Source organism: Megascapheus bottae, chromosome 8 (assembly GCF_031878675.1).
Source record: "Megascapheus bottae isolate mThoBot1 chromosome 8, mThoBot2.hap1, whole genome shotgun sequence".
Lineage (NCBI taxonomy): Eukaryota > Metazoa > Chordata > Mammalia > Rodentia > Geomyidae > Megascapheus > Megascapheus bottae.
In genome coordinates, this window is record NC_143516.1 from 39,513,820 (window position 1) to 39,535,136 (window position 21,317).

Here is a 21,317-nt window from a genome sequence, read left to right on the forward strand (position 1 = left end):
AAGGCTCAATTTTTATTAACCCTATAAACATACCAATGCAGAAATCATCGTGAGACGATAACATCAAGGAAGATAACTATTTAGAGAAATTAATCCCATCTCAAAGCTCGATGTTTGCAGTTAATTGTACTCTTTGAGATGACCCAGGTTGTAGTTTAGTCATTCATTTCTCCCTCTCGGATACTTTGACTTTAAGCAAGGTCGAGCTAACTAGCTCACACTGAACTGGAATTTGAGATTGTCCTGACTCAGCCTTCCCAAAGAGCTGCAGGCACATTCTCTCTCCCCCTCCCCGCCCCCATCCCTTGCCTCTCAGTTCCTATAAAGGCTTATCAGAGTTGCATTTCAAGTGCAACGTTGGCACATTTACAACTTAAGAAAAATTTCTCAGAACTTTGTGAGAACATCACCCAGACGTAGGGTTCTCAAAGCAGCTTTCAGGCTATCATTCTTGGCGCATAGATCAGAAAGGATTCGACCTGGCTCTTGCCAGGTTTTGACATTTTCACCTCCCTTTTACCAGCTATGTCTGATGAAAGTAAGGCTGTGCCAAAAATCATCACTTGAGACTTTTTACTAAAGGCATTTCCAGTAGCTCATCGTAGGACCGTGGAGAGAGTGGCTTATGACACCTTATATCTCCATCTGAGCGAGCCCAGACTTTGGCACCCCAAAGCCTGCATGCCCCACCCACCACACCCCTAAGGTCGGAAAGCCGTTTCCGGGGCTCCTCAGTTGTAGTCACAGAGATACCGGAAGCCCCGCCCCCAGCGTCGGGCGCTACAGCGCCTCGGCCGTGGCCCGATGGCGGCGCGGTGTGGTGCATTGTGGGTGTTGTAGTTTTGCGGGAACTCGTTCTTGACCGCAAGTCCCGTGATACCGCTTCTCCTCAGCTCCGACCCCTTAGGGCCCCTCCCCGGCCTCCGCAAGGCCTCCCCTGCTCGGACGCTGCGTTCAGACGAGTCAGCGTTTTCTCCCCTGGCGGAAGCCCCGGGGAGCGTGTGGGGCGGAGCTTCGCTCGCTGACTGAACGTCCGTCTTACGTGCTCGTTCGCTTCTCGACCGGTGCGCGCGAATCCCGTGTCCCCGCGGTGGGCGGCCTCGGCGGCGTCCGTGGAATTCGGAGGGGGTGGGAAGAGCCCGCGGCGGCGGCGGCGGCGGCGGCGGCGGCTGCGGCTTCAGCGAAATGGCGGAGACGGTGGCGGACACCCGGCGGCTGATCACCAAACCGCAGAACCTGAATGACGCCTACGGGCCGCCCAGCAACTTCCTCGAGATCGACGTGAGCAACCCTCAGACTGTGGGGGTCGGCCGGGGCCGCTTCACCACCTACGAGATCAGGGTCAAGGTGAGACGCCCTTCCCCTCTCCGGAGAGACCCCTCGCGCCCCCTCGGGTCTCCCCGGACTGACCCCGGCGCGGATCCTCTCTGGTGGCCAAAATCATCCAGGCCAGGACCCCCTGCAGTCAACAGGCTGGGGGCCCCAGCCAGCGGCCCCTCTGGGAGGGGTTTGTCTGGGGACAGGCAGCCCAGCTGGCATTGGGACAGGCACACGAAGAAGAGGGGCGTGGGCTGAGCGCCACTGGTTCCTCCAGCAGCCCGTCTGGGGATGACATTTCAGTTGGAAAGGTGCAGATCTTTCGAGAACACAGCCCTGTCGCTATACAGAGTTAGGTGTGACTGCCTTAAGAGGGTTTGCATAAAGTTGAAGCTTTGCCTTCCCAGTTTTCTTTTCCTGGAGACCTCCCTGAAGTGGTCAAGCCAAGCCGATCGTTCCAGGCCTTCCTGAGCCTACGAAACTATCCTAGGTTGCACAGAACTTGATGGGAGTTCACAGAAGCCTAACACAGTTTTTGAGAGGGCTGAGCCAAGTGTGACCTAGAATTAGAAATAGTTGACCTTAGCATTCTTGGCCATCATCCCGCTGAAGGCCTAGGTGTGGGGAACGTCTCCTAACTCCTATTTCCAAAACTACAACTCCTTCTAGAAAATCCTATTCACTTAGAGATCTTGCTCTTCTGATTTCGAGATTTGCACTTTATTGAATGAAGGAATCAGCTGAAGTAGAAACATACACTTAGATTTTCATAACTAGCATTTGTTGGCAATAAGTAATTGAGATCATTTGAAAGACGCTAATTGAAAATAGCGCCTCCTTTTCACTCTATAGTGCAGGATTGAAGACCTTGCCCTTGTTTAGATGTATGTTTAAAAATTAATTATATCTGCTGGGCGCTGATGGCTCCCATCTGTAATCCTGAGATTACAGGCTGAGATCTGGGAATCATGGTTCGCAGCCAACTGGGGAAGAAAATCTCTTACCTCCGTTTAACCACCAAAAGTTGAAAGTGGAGCTGTGACTGGAGTGTTAAGAATGCTAGAGTGCTGAGTTTTAAGACTGCTTAGAGACAGTTCCACACCCTCAGGACTGGCATACATACAAAAAAATATCACAAGATGATTTTGGCTTTAAGAGTAACAAAAATTTACATAAAAGTTACTGTTAACATTTAAGTAGGCCGTACAATTTTTTTTTTTTTTTTTGTCAGTGTTGGGCTTGAGCTCAGGGCCTGAGCACTGTCCTTGGACTTTCTCAAGGTTAGAGCTCTATCACTTGAGCGTCAGCACCATTTCTGGTTTTTTTTTCTATGTATGTGGTACCGAGGAATCGAATCGGGTCTTCATGCATGCTAGGCAAGCACTCTACCACTAGACCAAACTCCCAGCCCCGGACGTACAATTTTCTCTGTGTGTCACAAGGCTCAGAATGTAGCACTAGCCTCTTGCTTGCTGAGCTTGTTTTCAATCACTGAACAGCAAACATCTCCTAACCTCTGTGTGTGTATGTGCACGTGTGCGTGCGTGTGCACTCGCGTACGTGTACAGGCGCACGCATGTGAACCAAGGCATGATATCAAGGCCTGAATGCTTCCTTAGCTTTTTTTTTTTTTTTTGCCAGTCCTGGGCTTAAGCCCAGGGCCTGAGGACTGTCCTTGGACTTTTTTCAAGGCTAGAGCTCTACCACTTGAGCCTCAGCACCACTTCTGGCTTTTTCTGAGTATGTGGTACCAAGGAATTGAACCGGGTCTTCCTGCATGCTAGGCAAGCACTCTACCACTAGGCCAGACTCCCAGCCCTCTCCCTTAGCTTTTTGTTCAAATCTGGTGCTTACCACTTGAACCATACATACACTTCCAGCTGTTGGTTATTTGGCAATGAGTTTCACATACTTATGCCAGAGTAAGCTGTAGTATCCTCAGATCTCAGTCTTATGATTAGCTAGGATTACTAGCTAGTGAGCCACCAAAGCCTGGCTGTAAACCGGTGTTTGGTTTTCTTTTTCTTGAACTCGGGACCTGAGCAGTGTCCTCGAGCTTTTTCAAGGCTAGTGCTCTATCACTGGAGCCACAGCACCACTTCTGGCTTTTCCTTTGTATGTGATATCAAGAAATTGAACCCAGGACTTTATATGCTAGACCAACACTCTACCACTAGCCATACTCCTGCCCCCCCCCCCCTTTTTTTTTTTTGGCCAGTCTTGGGCTTGAGCTCAGGGCCTGAGCACTGTCCTTGGACTTTCTCAAGGCTAGCACTCTACCACTTGAGCCTCAGTACCACTTCCGGCTTTTTGCTATGTATGTGGTACGGAGGAATCTAACCCGGATCTTCGTGCATGCTAGGCAAGCACTCTACCACTAGGCCAAACTCCCGGCCCCCCCCCCTTTTTTTTGTCCTTTTTAGGACTTGAACTCCAGGCTGAGAGTTGTCCCTGAGCTCTTAAGCTCAAAGCTACTGCCCTACCCCTGGAGCCATAGTGCCACTTCCCCTTTTCTGGTGATTAATTGGAGGTAAGAGTCTCTGGACTGCTAGGCAGCGGTGGCTCACCCCTGTAATCCTAGCTACAGCAGGAAGCTGAGATCTGAGGACCAAGGTTCAAAGTCAGCCCAAGCACTAAGAATGTGAGACTCATCTCCAATTAACCACTAGAAAATGGGAAATAGGGCTGAGACTCAAGGGGTAGGGTGGTAGTTTTGAGCTGAAGAGCTCTAGGACATCTCTCAGGCCCAGGGGTAGGGCAGTAGCCTTGAGCTGAAGAGTTTAAGGACAGTGCCGGGGCCCAGAGTTAAAGCCCCCCCCCACGACAAAAAAAAAAAAAAAAAAAGAAAAAAAGAGTCTCAGACATTTTTAGTGCTTGGGCCAGCTTTGAACCATGATCCTCAGATCTCAGCCTCTTTGAGTAGCTAAGGTTGCAGGTGTGAGCCACCATGCCTAAGTATTATTCTTATATTGTGCTTCTTGAAAAGAAGGTTAATCATTAAATTTTAAGATAGGAAACTCATAATTTAATGTTACAAGCCATCCTTATCTTCTTAAGAAATGTGTAAAACCTGATTAATACACTTATTTTCTTTTAGATAAACTGCAAAATTCAGGCTCAGTACACTAAGGAAGTACATTCGCACAAAAGTCTAGTCAAAAAGTTAAGGGCTAATTATTTTTTTAGCTTTTGGAATAATTTTTGAATTTTTTTTTTTTTGTATTTGCAAGATGTTCTACTAAAAGAATTTCCTTTTGGCCTTATTCACCAGCAACTTTTCCTTTTTGTCTTTGGTCCACATAAAACTTGGTATTCCTGTTTCTAAAAATTCATAGCTAGTACTTCCTGTCACACAATTGAATTGGAATCTCCTGTCTATACTTCCTCTATTTAATAACTTTGTACCTACTTCCTGAACCCATTATTAGATATATCCTTGTTTGATAATTTAAAAATACACACTGGGCTCATGCCTTTAATCCTAGCTACTCAGGAGATTCAGATGTGATAGTCATGGTTCAAAGCCAGTCAAGGCATGAAAGTCTATTACTCCTATCTCTAATTAACCACCAAGAAAATGGAAGTGGAGCTGTGGTTTAAAGTGGGAGAGTGCTAGCCTTGAGCCTTAGCGCTCAGGGACAGCTCCCAAGCCCAGAATTCAAGCCCTACAAACAACAGAACAAGATACAATAATAATATATACCTGATAACCTTATTACCAGATAGCTTCTAGGATATTTGAATATAAGTTTTCTGTGGCATGGTTATGTGCATGACATACAATATGATAATCCTTAAGAGTGATTAGTGAAGAGTCTGGAGTTTGGCCTAGTAGTAGAGTGCTTGCCTAGCATGAAGACCCGGGTTCGATTCCTTGGTACCACATAGAAAAAAGAGCTGGAAGTGGTGCTGAGGCTCAAGTGGTAGAGCTCTAGCCTTGAGAAAGTCCAAGGACAGTGCTCAGACCCTGAGCTCAAGCCTAGGACTGGCCAAAAAAAAAAAAAAAAAAAAGTGATTAATGAGGCTGGAGCATAGCCTAATGGTAGTGTGCTGGCCTAGCATGCAGGAAGCCTTTAGTTTGATTCCCTGGTACGCAGAAAAAACTGGAAGTGGTACTATGGTTCAAGTGGTAGAGCACTAGCCTGGAGAAAGCTCAAGGACATTGTCCAGGCCCTGAGTTCAAGCCCCAGAACTGGCTAAAAAAAGAGTGATTAGTGAGGTAGGAAATTAACAGTATATACACACTGGTTGGTTGGTTGATTGGTTGGTTTTTGCCAGTCTGGGCTTTCTCAAGGGTAGTGCTCCATCACTAGAGCCACAGCACCACTCCTGGCTTCTGTCTTTCTTTCTTTCTTCCTGTCTTTCTTTCTTTCTTTTTTGGTTACAATGATATATAATTGCTATATTTTAAATATATATCACTTGAAATAAAAGCAACAACCTTGTAGTGTAAAGAATGCAGTATCATTAACATTCCCGATACATTAAAATTGAACAGAAAGACAGACTCTTTAATATTTGCTGCAGACAACTCATTTCTGGCAAGTAAATGTATATACCTTCTAGAATATCTACTTATTTAACTTTTTTTCTTTTTCCATTTATTTTTTATTGTAATTAATAGAAGGGTTACATTATATTCACCAGATAGAAGGTGCATTACTTAACATACATTGATACCCTTTCTCATGTCTTAGTCCCCATTTCCCTCCCCCTCCCCACCCCTCATCTTGTTTTCCCCCCTTCCTTATCCAGTTTCAAATAACCAAATACACATATATCCAATATATCAGATAACAAGGTGAAATACTGTAACAATATGAGATAACCAAGGGACAGCAAAAGAGATGAGAGATAACATAGTACATTAAGGACTCCTGGCTTTTTTCTATGTATGTGGTACTGAGGAATCAAGCCCCGGTCTTCGTGAATATGTTAGACAAGCAGTCTACCACTAGGCCAAACTCCCAGCCCCTCTGATTTTTATTTTTTATTTTTATGTAAACCAGTTTGTTGTGTGTGAACAACTATTATAGTCATAAATGCAGTCATAAAAATATTACTGAGATTTTGGGGGGGGGTCAGTCAAGGGGTTGAACCCTGGGCTTGTGTATTGTCCATGAGCTCTGCAGCTCTAGGCTACCACCCTACCTCTGGGCCTGGGCTTTGTTCCTGAGCTCTCAGCTCAAGGCTACCCCTAGAGCCTCAATACAACTTCTGGTTTTCTGGTGGTTAATTGGAGGTAAGATTCTCACACTTAGTACCTTGCCTGGCTTTGGACTGGGATCCTCAGATCTCAGCCTCCTGAGTAGCTAGGATTACAGGCGTGAGCCACCACTTTCTGTCCTGGGAACTGAACGCAGGGCCTAAGCACTGTCCTTGGGCTTTTTTTCCTCAGGGCTAGTGCTCTACCACTTGAGCCACATCACCACTTCTGGCTTTTCTATGTATGTGGTACTGAGGAATCGAACCCAGGTCTCCGTGTATGCTAGACAAGCACTCTAACCTCTAGTCCCAACTCCCAGACCCACATTACTGAGTTTTTAATGCTTAATGCTTATAAAATGTTGGAAGCCGGCACGGTGGCTCACACTTGTAATCCTAGCTACTCTGAGGATCAAGGTTCAAAGCCAGCCCAGGCACAAAAGAACCTGAGAATCTTTATTTCCAGTTAACCTCTAGAAAATGGGAAGTGGGCTTTGATTGAGGGTAGGGCGTTAGCCTTGAGCTGAAGAGCTCAGGGATAGTGCCCAGGCCAAGTTCAACCCCCATGACCCACCAAAAAAAAAAAAGTGTGCGCGCATGTGCACACACACACACAAACACACAAAAATACCTAACCTCAGGATACTATATAGTAAGACATTAGCTTTCATTGAAATAGCATGCTGTCTGTGAGTAATAATAGTCTGCATTCAGGTAGAGAATAGCCATGAGGTGAATAGGTCAGTATTTTGTAATTTTATTTGTTACCACTTTTCTTTTTTTATATATATATATTTTTATTGTAATTAATAAAAGGGTTACATGATATTTGCCAGATAGAAGGTGCATACATTGATACCCTTTCACATGTCTTGGTACCCATTACCCTCCCCCCCACCCCCCACCCACCCCCCATCTTTAGTTACCACTTTTCTAATAACTGTTGTATTCACCTTAGCCCTTAGTGACTGCTGGTGTTTAATTTACCATGTGGAAAAGCATTTTATGTTTCAAAGTTTGGGCTCCTAAACTATCTTATAGTTGCTTTAATTCTAGTCTGGAGAAAAATTTCAATTTTATAAGATCTGATTGAAATTACCCTAATTCACAGGGTAATTTTATATGAATAGTAGCACTCTATAATACAAGTTTCTCAATCTCCATTTATCTTTTTTAGCTTGAGAATAGTGTTTAAGATTATTAGGATCACTTGATTAGTATCTCTGGGCTTTTGAAAATAATTGGTCCAGTGTTAATTTTTTTTTTTAAATTGTTATAATAGGTAGGTACAGCAGAGAGCACCATAAATGGTTAAAGGTTTAGGAAAGCTCATGATCTAAAATTATTTTTGGCATATTTAAGAAAGGGCTGAAAGGAAATCCAGTCACTGTTTATGAAGTTTGTGTTGTAACTTTAATTTTCTGGGGATTTTAAATTATCTTAAGATCTATTATACATAAAGATGGCTATTTTAAGCAGCAGTGGAAGTAAGGATCTCTTCTGGATTCAAATAATGATTCTATCATTTACTGGCAGAGCATGGTACAAAATCAAAGCTCTACTGAAATAGGTATGCTGATAATAGTACCTACTTTATAGGGCCAAATGAAATAATGTGATTCAATCTCTTTAGTATGGTGACTAGCACATAATACACACTCAGAACCTAATTCTTCCTAAATATTAACTTCTAAGTGAAAAGTCAATGATCGACAACATTTTCTGTTTGTGCCCAATTAAAAGTCCCTTCTTGAAAGCATTTTCTGCGCTAAACATATATAGGTTATTTTTCATAGTCACCCCTCTAATATAAACTAGAAGTAATTAATATCCTGATTGAAGGCTGAGGAATAATGAGAAATAAACATTTTAATCTTATTAGTCTTCCTTCCCCTCTAGTCCCCCTGAGACTTGAACTCAGGGCCTGGGCACTGTCCTTGAGCTTTCTCAAGGCTATTGCTCTACCACTTGAGTCAGAGCACAACGTTTCTATGTATGTGGTACCAAAGAATTGAACCTAGGACTTTTGTGTATGTGGTTCCAAAGAATTGAACCCTGTATACTAGCTAAGCACTCTACCACTAGGCAACACTCCCGGCTCCTTATTGTTAGTCTTGTTAAGTCCGTTAAACACCAAAATAGTTTGAAGTATCAGGTTTTTGGGCCCTATTGTCTCACATCTATGATCCTAGCTACTCAGTAGGCCGAGATCTGAGAATCAGGGTTAGAAGCAGCCTGGGAAGACAAGTCCTTAAGACTCTTTATCTCTAGTTAACCAGAACTGCAGACAGGTGTGGCTGAAGTGATAAGCATGCCAGCTGTAGGGAAGAGGCTTGGGAGTATGGCTTAATGGTAGAGTGCTTAGCGTGCATGAAGCCCTAAGTTAGATTCCTTATACCACATAAACAAAAACAAAAGAACAACAACAGAGTGCCAGCTGTGAGGAAAAAAGCTGAGTGAGAATATGAGGAACTGAGTTCAAGCTCCAGTACTAGCTCCAAAAATGAAAAAAGTCATTTGCAGAAGACATTTGCATATATAGTTGTTTTATTTGGCCTTGTAACCTTGTATATTGGGTTATTATGAACTGTTTTTGTTTGGTTGCTTGCTTGCTTGACAGTCCTGGGGCTTGAACTCAGGGCCTGAGCCCTAGCCTTGGGCTTTCTCGAAGGCTAGAGCTCTACCACTAGAGGGGCAGGGTGGGGGAACAAAACCAAAACAGTATACTAAAGCCTTTAATATATAGTCTAGTTCTGGGGTGGCATCCTCAAGTGCCTGCACCCTGCACCTTTATATATATATATATATATATATGTGTGTGTGTGTGTGTGTGTGTATGCATGTATGCGTGTATGCATGTATGTATGTATTTTTGCCAGTCTTGGGCCTTGAACTCAGGGCCTGAGCATTGTCCTTGGGCTTTCTCAAGGCTAGCCCTCTACCACTTGAGCTACAGCACCACTCTGGCTTTTTTCTATGTATATGGTATCGAGGAAATGAACCCGGGTCTTTGTGCGTGCTAGGCAAGCACTCTACCACTAGGCCAAAACTCTGGTCCCTGGTGCCTGCACCTTTAAAGAAAAGCCTGATATCTAGAAGTTGACTTCAGTAAGTAAGATATACCCAAGAAAAACAGCAAAGAGTTTACTTTTCAAATTTTGTGCTGTGATGGCATAGACTAAAGAAAAAGTATTAAGTATTGGCTTGTGATGTTCACAGAAGGCAGCTTTTTCTGTGTATGTTAGAACTGGAAAGTGGCTCTGTCATTTCAGTACCTACTATATACAAGGAACTGTGCTACATATGGAATTCAATCTTTGAGCATACTAAAACAGTTAATAATATTGCTGTTTTCCAGATGTAGAAGCTGAGATCCTTATCATTTCATCCCTTATCCTTTCCTTACACTTTTTATTCCCCAACCACTAGTGGTTCTTAGTCTATGCTGTAGTGCCAGTCTACTTTTATCTACTAAGCTGAGTTCTGTTCACTCCAGACCTTTGCACCTTCCTCTTCTGTTCTAAGAACAGCTTTATTTTAGCAGCCTCTTCATTTAGCTACTATAACTTAGCCTGCAGTACTCAGCCATACACTAAATAAATACACTTCCTATGTGCTTTAGTATTGTTAGGATTGAATTTGCTTTCCTATGGCTTTCTGGAATTCCTCGAGTACATAGGCTATCATAATAACCCTTGCTTAGTAGTTTTACATTATGAACCTACCAGACATGTATGATTAAGTGTAGTTGAGGAAAGTTAGCTTGCTCAAGGTCATAACTGTTTGTGGCAAAAAAAGGTTTCTATCTAGATTTTGGACCTTCAGAGCCCATACATTTTTTTCCTTTTTCATTTGTCACTAAATATTTGAATAACTTGAGGAATTTTTGAGACCAGTTGAGTTTTTTTTTCAATTAGATAGGATGAGTGGTCATTTAAAAATCACCCCAGGAAGGAAACTTATGTAGTCAGAATCCCAGATACTTGAGAGACAGAGATGAGGATCATCATTCAAGGCCAGCCTGGCCAGGAGCATTGCCTAGAGGTAGATTGCTTGCTTAGCATGCATGAAGCCCTGGGTTCGATTCCTCAGTACCACATACACAGAAAAAGCCAGAAGTAGGCCCTGTGTTCAATCCATAGGTCTGACAAAAAAAAAAAAAAAATTTGAAGGCCAACCTGGGTAAAACAAAAAGGAAGAGGGGAAAAAAAGGTTAAAAAAAAAAAGATTACATTTTTACTAATGACATGGCAAGCTTCTGCTATCCCAGCACCCCAAGGGGGTGTATGTATGTAATAAGATTTCAGTTTAGATATAAAGCAAAATGTGTCTGGAACTCAAAAGGAGCTGGTGAAGTGCTTCAAGTAATAGAGCTTCTGCCTAAAAAGTTTGAGGTCATGAGTTCACACTCCAGTACCAACAAAAACAAACCAACATCAACAAAGAAACCAACCTCAGAAGTTGACAACAAAGAATTCCAGTTATAATGTAGCTAAGATTGAACACAGGAATAGGTGCATTGATGCATGCCTATATTGTCAGCTACTTAGGGAGGCAGAGATCTGGAGCATTTAGTTGAAGATGGGTAAGACAAAAAGTTACCAAGACCAGGAAGAGGTAGAGAAAGACCCTCATTGAAAAATAAGGACTGGGATGTGGCTTATGAGGTAGAGCTCCTGCCTTGCAAATGTGAGTTTCTGAGTTTAAACCCCAGTATCACTAAATGGGACTGGGGATGGAGAAGGCTGGGTTTGGGCAAACTATTTAAATATGCCTTTCCTCCAAAACATGCTAACCGCTACAGCTTAGATTTTGGGGAAGAAGAGGCATGGACTATATTCAGCTGAATCAAGTCTTTCCCTCTTGCCATATCCATCCACGTTTATCTCTGGAAGTATTGCAGAAGTCATGAAAAGACAAATATATATGAAAGGAATTTATTTTTAAAAGAATTTCATTGTTCCAGTGGAAAATCATAAAATGATAGAAAATTAAATATTAAATATATTGTTCATTCTCTACTTAAAATAATTAAAAGCACTTGGTTCTCCCTCCTTCCTGGGTCCCTTCAGTTTTTTTTTTATGGGGGGTGTGGGTCATTTAGCTTGAACTCAGCCTGGGTACTGTCCCTGAGTTCTTCAGCTCAAGGCAACTGCTCTTATCCCTGAGCCAAGCCTCACTTCTCCTTTTCTAGAGGTTAATTGTAGATAAGAGTCTCAGGTCCTTTTGTGCCCTGGCCGGCTTTGAACCTCTATCCTCCGATCTCAGCCTCCTGAGTAGCTAGGATTATAGGCATGAGCCATAGTACCGTACCACACATTTTTTCTCTCTTTGTTTCTTTTTTGGTTGGTTATGGGACTTGAACTGTGAGCCTGGGTGTTGTCCCTAAGCTCTTCAGCTCTAGCTTCTGCTTACCCCTTGAGCCATAGCACCGCTTCCAGTTTTCTGGTGGTTAATTGGAGATAAGAGTCTCATGGGCTTTGTAGTACCCAGGCTGGTTTTCAACCGAGATCTCAGATATCAGCCTATAGGCTTGAACCAGCGTACCCCCCACATTTTCTAACATTAGACACCTGTTGATGAAGGAACTCAACTAGAAGGTCACTAGAGGTGGGAGATTTTTGTCCATTGGAGGAAAATCTTTGGTTCATTTTGAAAAATAGAGCTATTTATACATTAAGTGATTGTTTAAAAAAAAAAAAAAAGCAAAAAGCCTGGGAACCTGTGGCTTGTGTTTTTTTTTTTTTTTTTGCCAGTCCTGGCTTGGGCTCAGGGCCTGAGCACTGTCCCTGGATTTTCTCAAGGCTAGGGCTCTACCACTTGAGCTACAGCACCCACTTCTGGCTTTTTGTTACGTATGTGGTACTGAGGAATTGAACCCGGGTCTTCGTGCATGCTAGGCAAGCACTCTACCACTAGGCCAAACTCCCAGCCCTCTGGCTTGTGTTTTTAATTTTAGCTACTCAGAAAGCTAAGATCTGAGGATCATGGTTCAAAGCCAACCCTTTCAGGAAAGTTAGTGAGACTTTTACCTGCAAATAGCCACCTCCAGAAATGGAGCTGTGGTTCGAGTGGTAGAGCACTAGCCTTGAGCAGAAAAAGCTAACCTGAGTTCAAGCCCCAGGGCTGGCACAAATAGAAAAATAAGTCACATATTTTGCTTACCTGAAAGAAGGTAGATAAGTTGACAACTCTCAGTGAAGGGTTTTTCTATCAATTCAGTATAGTTTTGATTTGGCTGGGATAATATGGGGCATCTGGAAGCCAATGGAATCATAAACCTAGTCACACACTGTTGAGAACAGTGTTTGGAAGAGCAGATTGTTACAGCTTCAGGCCAGTCCGACATAAAAACTGCATGAGAAGCAGCTGAGCAAAATGAGTTTTATAAGTTGTACCTAGTACCGTTTTTGCAAATTACTTTCAAATTTTAGAGGAATCTGAACTTCATAAATATTACCAGTTTACATACTTTAAAAGGAAAAAGTCAAAAAGTTTTTTTGGCTGTGTTGATTCCGTAGAGGTTATTCTTCCTTGCTCATGCTTGTCATCCCCACAAAGGTAGATTGGTTATTAGATAATTTGATGTTGAACATAATATTGTTTCCATAATAAGTATGAAGAGTCAGCATTTTTTTTTCACTTGTCAAATTAAGCCTAATGATTGGTGTCCAAAAAAGTCTTGAATCTCCCTTCCCCTCCAAGACAAAATCTCACTGTGTAGTACAGGCTGACCACAAATTCTCCATCCTCTGTTTCAGCCTCCTGAATGATAGAATTATAAGAATCACCACACCCAGCTGTAATAGGAACTGAATGCATAAGTCCTATTTTGGGTACTAAACTATTTTTAAATTTTTTCAATGGTACTTTTTCTTCTTAATTGAATTTATTTATTTATTTTTTTGTGGGTCATGTGCTGTCCCTGAGCTCTCCAGCTCAAGGCTACTACCCTAGAGCCAAACCTCACTTTCTAGAGGTTAATTAAAGATAAATGTCAGGTCCTTTTTTTTTTTCTTTTTTTTTTTTTTTTACCAGTCCTGGGTTTGAGCTCAGGGCCTGAGCACTGTCCTTGGACTTTCTCAAGGCTAGCTCTCTACCACTTGAACCTCAGCACCACTTCCTGCTTTTTTTTTTGGCCAGTCCTGGGCTTGAGCTCAGGGCCTGAGCCCTGTCCTCAGACTTTCTCAAGGCTAGAACTCTACCACTTGAGCCTCAGCTATGTATGTGGGATACCGAGGAACCGAACCCGGGTCTTCATGCATGCTAGGCAAGCACTCTACCACTAGGCCAAACTCCCGCCCCCCCTGCTTTCTTATATATACCAAGGAATTGAATCAAGGTCTTCGTGCATGCTAGGCAAGCACTCTACCACTAGGCCAAACTCCCTGCACCTCTCAGGTCCTTTTGTGCCAGGCTAGCTTTGAACCTTGATCCTCAGATCTCAGCTCCTGAGTAGCTAGGATTACAGGCGGGAGCCACCATGCTGGCTCTGAATTAAAAAAAAAAAAATGTGGTACTTGGAATTGAACCTAGGGCCTCATGCATGCTAGACACTCTGTCTCTAAGCCACATTGCCAGGCTTTAAGGCTTAGTTTTTATGTCGATTTTTCTTTTCTTTTCTTTTTTTTGTCAGTTGTAGGACTTGAACACTGAGCCTGGGGCACTAAAAACAGGCACTAAAAAGTCCGAGTAGAAAACTGGAAGTGGTACTGTGACTCAAGGGGGAGGGCCTTAGCCTTGAGCTGAAGAGCTCAGGGACAGCATCCAGGCCCAGAGTTCAATTCCCACATCTGACAAAGGAAAAAAAAAAAGTAAAGGTGAAGGACAGAAAAAGGAGATTTATTAAATGGTACAGGCAGATGTGGTAGGCCAAATATATACCTTATCTTCAACCATCTTGGCTGAAGATAAGAATTTTAGATTTTAGTGGACAAAGAATTTGGGCTGGAGCAAAAGCTATGCTTAGTGATTGACATTTTTTTTTTCGTTTTTTTTTTATTGTAATTAGTAAAAGGGTTACATGATATTTGCCAGATAGAAGGTGCATTAATTCACATACATTGATACCCTTTTACATGTCTTGGTACCCATTTCCCTCCCCCTGATTGACATTTTTCATCACATGTTTGTTCTGGTGGATCATTATTTTAAGTCCATATTTTGGGAGGGGTCCTGGAAAAGTTGTTAACCGCTGTCATTAGTATGAAACGATTATTGTTTCTGAGTATGTTTTGTAGTTCTTTGCGGTTCCATTTCTTTTTTTTTTTTTTTTTGGTTGCTTGTGGGACTTGAGCTCTGGGCCTGGGTATTGTCCCTGCGCTCTTCAGCTCAAGGCTACAGCCCTACCCCTTGAGCCATGGTGCTAATTCCAGTTTTCTAATGATTAATTGGAGATAAGAGTCTCATGGGCTTTGTAGTGTCCAGGCTAGCTTTGAAGCACAGTCCTCAGATTTCAGCCTCCTGAGTAGCAAGGATTACAGGCATGAGCCACCGTACCCAGCCTGTTTTTCTTTTTCCTTTGCCATTCCTGGGGCTTGATCTCAGGGCCTGGGCTCTTCTCAAGGTAGCACTCTACCACTTCTAGCCCCAGTACCACTTCTGGTTTTTTCTCTGTATATGGTACTGAAGAATCAAATCCAGGGTTTCATGCACACTAGTTAAGCATTCTACCACTATGCCACACTCCTGACCCTGGTGTTCCTTTTTCTCGGGCAGTTTTCTCCATCCTCATAAACATATCAATAAATCCTGTCCTTCCTGGATTTCAAGATGCTTGCAAAGTGACGGGAAAGACAAAAAATCAAAACAAATCTGTTAGAAAATGGAGGCAGAGATGCCAAGCTTTTCTCTTTGAAGTAAGGAGTCCGTCAGTACGTTTAGCAAAAACAGTTTCAGTGCCTGTTACTAGAATTAGTTTTGTTTCACTTTCCTTAGCAAGGTAAAGTTGCCTGTGTCATTCTCAGCCAAACAAGAATCATTTGGTGATTAATATAGCTGAGTCCCTACCCCATTTCACATTTGTTCTGTCTAGGGCAGTAGTTCTCAATCCTGGTTGTACCTTTAATCACTTTAAAATATTGACCTTTGGAATCTACCATAGACTAACTGAGTGAGATTCTAGGTGATGGCACTTGAGGAACATGACTCGCAGGAGTAGGCAAGTTGGGAAGGTACGTGTTAAATCATTTTACACTTTTAAATTATCCTCCGAAGATCTTAGGGTGTTAATAGGTACACTTCTTTCAGTATAATGTTGTAGAATTGTGCAAGTATATGTGAACTTTTGGGAATTTTTCGGTACAACAATTACTGTACAATTTTGTCAAAATTGGTCAGTGAAAACCTTGTATGAGCTCACAAGTCTTTTTGCTTTTCACAAATGAACAATAAGGATAGAGCAGGAAGATAATATGGAATTTCCTAGTTTATGCATTAAAGCTAGTGTAGCTCCTTGTATTCTGCTTTTGGAAATTATGGCATAAAGGATACTTTTAAAATAAGAAAGAATTGTATCGTTGGAAGGCCCAGTCCTTATTTTTTAAAAAGGAAAGAAAGGAAGAAACTAAATACCATGGCTTAGTAACAATCTACATTTCAAAGGTTCTGCAGCCTAAAAGCTTATTCTTCATTTAAATGACTTCTCCCCAGCCGCATTTAAGAGTTCATCTAGGTTATAAACCATATCTCTAGTTATTCATGCTGTCTTAGATTGGGTAAAACAAGTATCAAAAGTAATTAAGGGAGAGGTAATAGCTTAAGCACTTCTCAGCTTATCCTTTATCTGTAGATGTAGATACTTGGAGAAATGCACCTATTTAATGAGAACTGTAGCATGGCATCCATTTACATCTCTTAGGATTGGTTAAATAGAGTATGGCCTATTGAGTATACTTTTGATGTTGTTGCCAGTCTCACTTTCAAATGTACATGTGACACTATCTGAAGAAATACTAGAAATAGCTAGTAAACATTTTTCTGATATCTAGTGTTAAACTATATTTAAGTGATCACATTTTGAAGCTTGGTTTTCTTCTTGGCTATCAACGATAATCAGGTTACACATATGGTATGTGTGAGCTTCTGACTTTAATAGGTCAGCCTGTGTAAGTGTATAGACCTACCTTTTTGGAGACCAAGTCTGTAGACAGTTTCCTGTGCTGAGAGACTTGAAGGAAGCATTTATTTTAGACCTCTAAATTAGGCTCCAAAAATTTGTATTAGTATGTAATGTCCATTTGATTTCCTGGTGATCATACCCTACAAGATTAGGTACACTTCTTGCGTAAAATAGTTTTATTTCATATAAATAACAATTTAAGAGTATCAGGCATACAGACATCTAATATTTTATTCATTGGACTTTATCTGGTATATTATTGGAATAAATAACCAACAGTACTCTTCCAGTTTTTCATCTTTTCTTGTTTTCTGAATGTCTCAGGATCTGTTATAGTAGTACATCACTATTTTGTGAGGTAAGCAAAATGTGAAATTACTTTGTAAGTGTGAAAAGGCAAGACACTGTTGGTTGTGGTTAGCAAATACATACTCTGCTGGGTAGGTACTGTCTTCCTAATCAAGTAATCTATAGACCACCTTCATATTCTACTTAATAAATCATTACATTGTGAACATCATTGTGAACTTGCACATCTGCATGTTTGAATTGTATTTGGCAGAGGATGGGGCTTTTCTGGTAGTGGCTAAAACCAGGCAAGTTGAGGGTGGTTTAACACATATTTAGCATGTTCAAGGTTTAGTTCTTGGTACCAGGAGATGAAAGAATAGAAAACACTCCATACAGATAAGAAATATATTGATTTATATGTGTAGTTTCTCCAAGAAACTAATTCTTCATTCTTTTCACTGGTATCTTGGGGGTTTGAATTGAGGCTTCGTGCTTGCTACCACTTGAGCTATACTCTAGCCTAGTTTTTTGTTGGTTATTTTTTGCTGGATAGTTTGGAGACATATTATCACAGATTCCTCTAGCTTTGAAATCACCATCCTCTAGGTTTCTGATTCTGAGTAGCCATTAGCACTTAGGTGTTATGCTTTAGTACTAGGATTGAACCCAGGTAACCATGTACTCCACTATTTGAAACATGCCTACAGCCCAAACAGGCAGAATTCATTTTTGACAGGTTTTTTTTTTTTTTGGTCCTGGGGCTTCGTCTCAGGGCATGTTTTGCTCAAGGCTAGTGCTCTGCCACTTGAGCCACAGCACCACTTCTGACCTTTTCTGTGTATGTGGTACTGAGGAATTGAACATCAGGCTTCATGCAGGCTAGGTGATTGATCACTCTACCACTACTCCTGGTCCTGCTTTGACAGTTAAGTATTGGATTTAGTTGGGCAAATTCTTTTTTTTTTTTTGCCAGTCCTGGGCTTGAGCTCAGGGCCTGAGCACTGTCCTTGGACTTTCTCAAGGCTAGAGCTCTACCACTTGAGCCTCAGCACCACGTCCGGCTTTTTTCTATATGTGGTACCGAGGAATCGAACCTGGGTCTTCATGCATGCTAGGCAAGCACTAGGCCAAACTCCCGGCCCCTTAGTTGGGCAAATTCTATTACAAAAGGCAAGAAATTAAGTCCCAGGGGATACAGGCATAGCCCAGTGGTAGAGTGCTCCCATAGCATACAGGATACCCTAGTTTTGATTCCTCTGTAAAAGGAAAAAGCCTAAAGAGGCATTGTGGCTCAAGTGGTAGAGCACTAGCCTTGAGGAAAAGTGTCCAAGGACAGTGCTGAGGCCCTGAGTTCAAGCCCCAGGACTGGCCAAAAAAAAAAGAAAACAAATTAAGTCCCAGACTTTAGAGGTCTTCCATTCAAAGATACATTACTTCTCTTCTCTAACTCCCTTAAATTAACAAAGCAATGGGTACCAATATATCTCTGTCTCTTTCTCTCCCTCACATACACTCCTTTTGGTTTTACAGTGGCATGTGGTTTCTGAAGGACTTCAGGCTTTCACTTCTGTTAGTGCTTGATTCTTACTTTTTCTCTTCTTCTTCTTCTTTTTTTTTTTTTTTTTTTTTTTTGCCGGTACTGTGTTTGGCCTCAGGGCCTGAGCACTGTCTTTGAGTTTTCTCAAGGCTAGAGCTCTACCACTTGAGCCACAGCATCACTTCTGGCTCTGGCTTTTTTCTATGTATGTGGTACCAAAGAATTGAACCCTGGTCTTCCTGCATACTAGGCAAGCACTTTACCACTAGGCCTAACTCCTGACCCCTGGATCCTGATTTTTAAAAGATGATAAAGGATGCTATAGGGACTGGATTCTATATTGTGTTAAATATCCTATAGTTTGTGTGGTATCTTTCTTAAGATGTAGCTCAGTGGCAAAGCGCTTGCCTAGCAAGTGCAATGTCCTGGGTTCAATCCCCAGTGCCAAAAAAGAAAAGACAAAAAAAAAATACAGTTAAAAAAACCCCAAAAAAACCCGGGTCCGGGAGTTTGGCCTAGTGGTAGAGTGCTTGCCTAGCATGCACGAAGACCTGGGTTCAATTCCTTGGTACCACATATACATAGAAAAAGCCAGAAATGATGCTGTGGCTCAAGTAGTAGAGCTCTAGCCTTGAGAAAGTTCAAGGACAGTGCTCAGGCTCTGAGCTCAAGCCTAGGACCGGCAAAAAAAAAAAAAACAACAAGAAATGTACATCATATATGTGAATTACTTTCTGATAATCCAACAAATAATGATGTAGATTTAGCAAACAAAGGTAATAATGAGTTAACGCTGGGCAATGGTGGCTCACACATGTAATCCTAGCTACTCAGGAGGCTGAGATCTGAGGATGGCAGTTCAAAGCTAACCAGGGCACTAAAGTCTGAGACTCATACCTCCAATTAACCACCAGAAAACTGAAAGTGGTACTGTGGCTCAAAGGGTAAGGTGATAACTTTGAGCTGAAGAGCTTAGGGATATGGCACCACTTCCAGTTTTTTCTGTTTATGTGATGCTGAGGAGTCGAACCCAGGGCTTCATACATGCCAGGCAAGCACTTTACCTCTAAGCTACATGTCCAACCCTTCCTTTGTTTTGATGCTGTTTCCCCCCCCACCCCGACACAGAAGACTATTACTATGGTCTTTCGAACCAGCTGGACATAGTAAAGTTGTAGTTTATAAACCTGTTGTATGTCAGTCATTTTAGTAATCTTGTTTTTATAGTCCTAGGATTTGAACCCAGGGCCTTCCTTGCACTTACTGGGTAAATACCACTTGAAACAAGTTTCTAGCCTCTGGGGAGCATTTTAAATGACGTGCTCTCTCTTTTTTTTTGTCCCGGAGCTCTTCAGCTCAAGGCTACCCTTGAGCCAAGCCCCACTTCCCATTTTTTAGAGGTTAATTGGAGATAAGAATCTCAGGGTTTTTTTGTGCTCCGGCAGGCTTTGAACCTTGATCCTCAGATCTCAGCCTCCTGAGTAGCTAGGATTATAGGCGTGAGCCACCGTGCCATTGCCCCTCTTCTTAGACTTGTGTGAGGTAAGTATTAAGGCCTTAAATAAGAAAAAAAAAAATACCTGCCTAAATGTGATGTTTTGTGAGACTTAGTATATTCATATCTTTCTCTACATTTGCATTATTTTTCCATTTGAAACATAATCTGATGTTACTTGGGTAATTTAGAAGCATTATCAGTTTAAAGAACAATTTTAATTTAACGGTAGAAAGGATATAAAATGCTGGGTGTGGTGGCTAATGCATGCTAGCTAAATCCTAGCTTCTTAGGAAGCTGAGATCTGAGGATTGAGGATTGAGGTTCAAAACCAGCCCAGGCACTAAAGTCTGAGAGACTCTTATCTCCAATTAACCAGTAGAAAATGTAAAGTGTGGCTGTGGCTCATGGGGTAGGAGGAGGTAGCCTTGAGCTGAAGAGCTCAGGGACAGTGCCCAGCTCCAGAGTTCAAGTCCAACAACCAACCAAAAAAAAAGAAGAAGAAGAAGAAAAGAATATAAAATTAGGATTCAGACCAGAAGGAATGTTGTTGTTGTTGTTTTGCCAGTCCTGGGCCTTAAACTCAGGGCCTTAGTGTTGTCCTTTGGGTTTCTTGAGGCCAGAGTCCTACCATTTGAGGCATAGCACCACCCCTGGCTTTTTCTATGCATGTGGTACCATGCATAGAACCTGGGTCTTTGTGCATGGTAGGCAAGCACTCTACCACTAGGCCAAACTCCCAGCCCTAGGATTGGTTTTTTTGAATTTTGTTTCTCTCCCCCCCCACCCGGCTCTGATTTTCTGACATTACATATACCATATTTAGATGTTATTGTAAAGCTGTGTTCAGATACCTGCCTGTAATCCTAACATACAAGAGGCTGAGGCGAAAACAAAGTCAAAAAACAAGAAAACCCCAAAATACTCTGTAATCCTGATGAACTCTTGTTTGTCTCAGCTTCTTCCCTTGAGAACAAGATCCAGTTTTATAGTTGTTGTTTTTTTTAAATTAGGTTTTCTGGTAACAAATTAGTATTTGTCATATAATTTAAAAAGAGCTGGGTGCTGTTCGCTCACACCTGTAGTCCTGGCTACTCAGTAGGGTAAGGTAACAAATTAGTATTTGTCATATAATTTAAAAAGAGCTGGGTGCTGGTCGCTCACACCTGTAGTCCTGGCTACTCAGTAGGGTAAGATCTGAGGATTGAAGTTCAATGCTAGACTGGGCAAGAAAGTCTGTAGACTCTTAACCTCCAGTAAACTACTCAGAAAAATCCAGAAATCACACTGTAGCTCATGTGATAAAACACTAACCATGAGCACAAAAGCTTAGTGACAGCACCCAGGTCCTG

The 21,317-nt window shown here is 42.1% G+C and overlaps 1 protein-coding gene across 1 annotated transcript in view; it reads left to right on the forward strand.

Annotated features, from left to right (window-relative positions):
• The first annotated feature begins 904 nt into the window (after positions 1–904).
• Snx3 (sorting nexin 3) overlaps positions 905–21,317 on the forward strand; it is a 33,242-nt gene continuing 12,829 nt past the window's right edge. Inside the window, exon 1 of the mRNA XM_090338328.1 lies at positions 905–1,347. Within this exon, the coding sequence (XP_090194454.1) occupies positions 1,186–1,347 (162 nt within the window). The 5' untranslated portion in view covers positions 905–1,185. The remainder of the gene's footprint in view (positions 1,348–21,317) is intronic.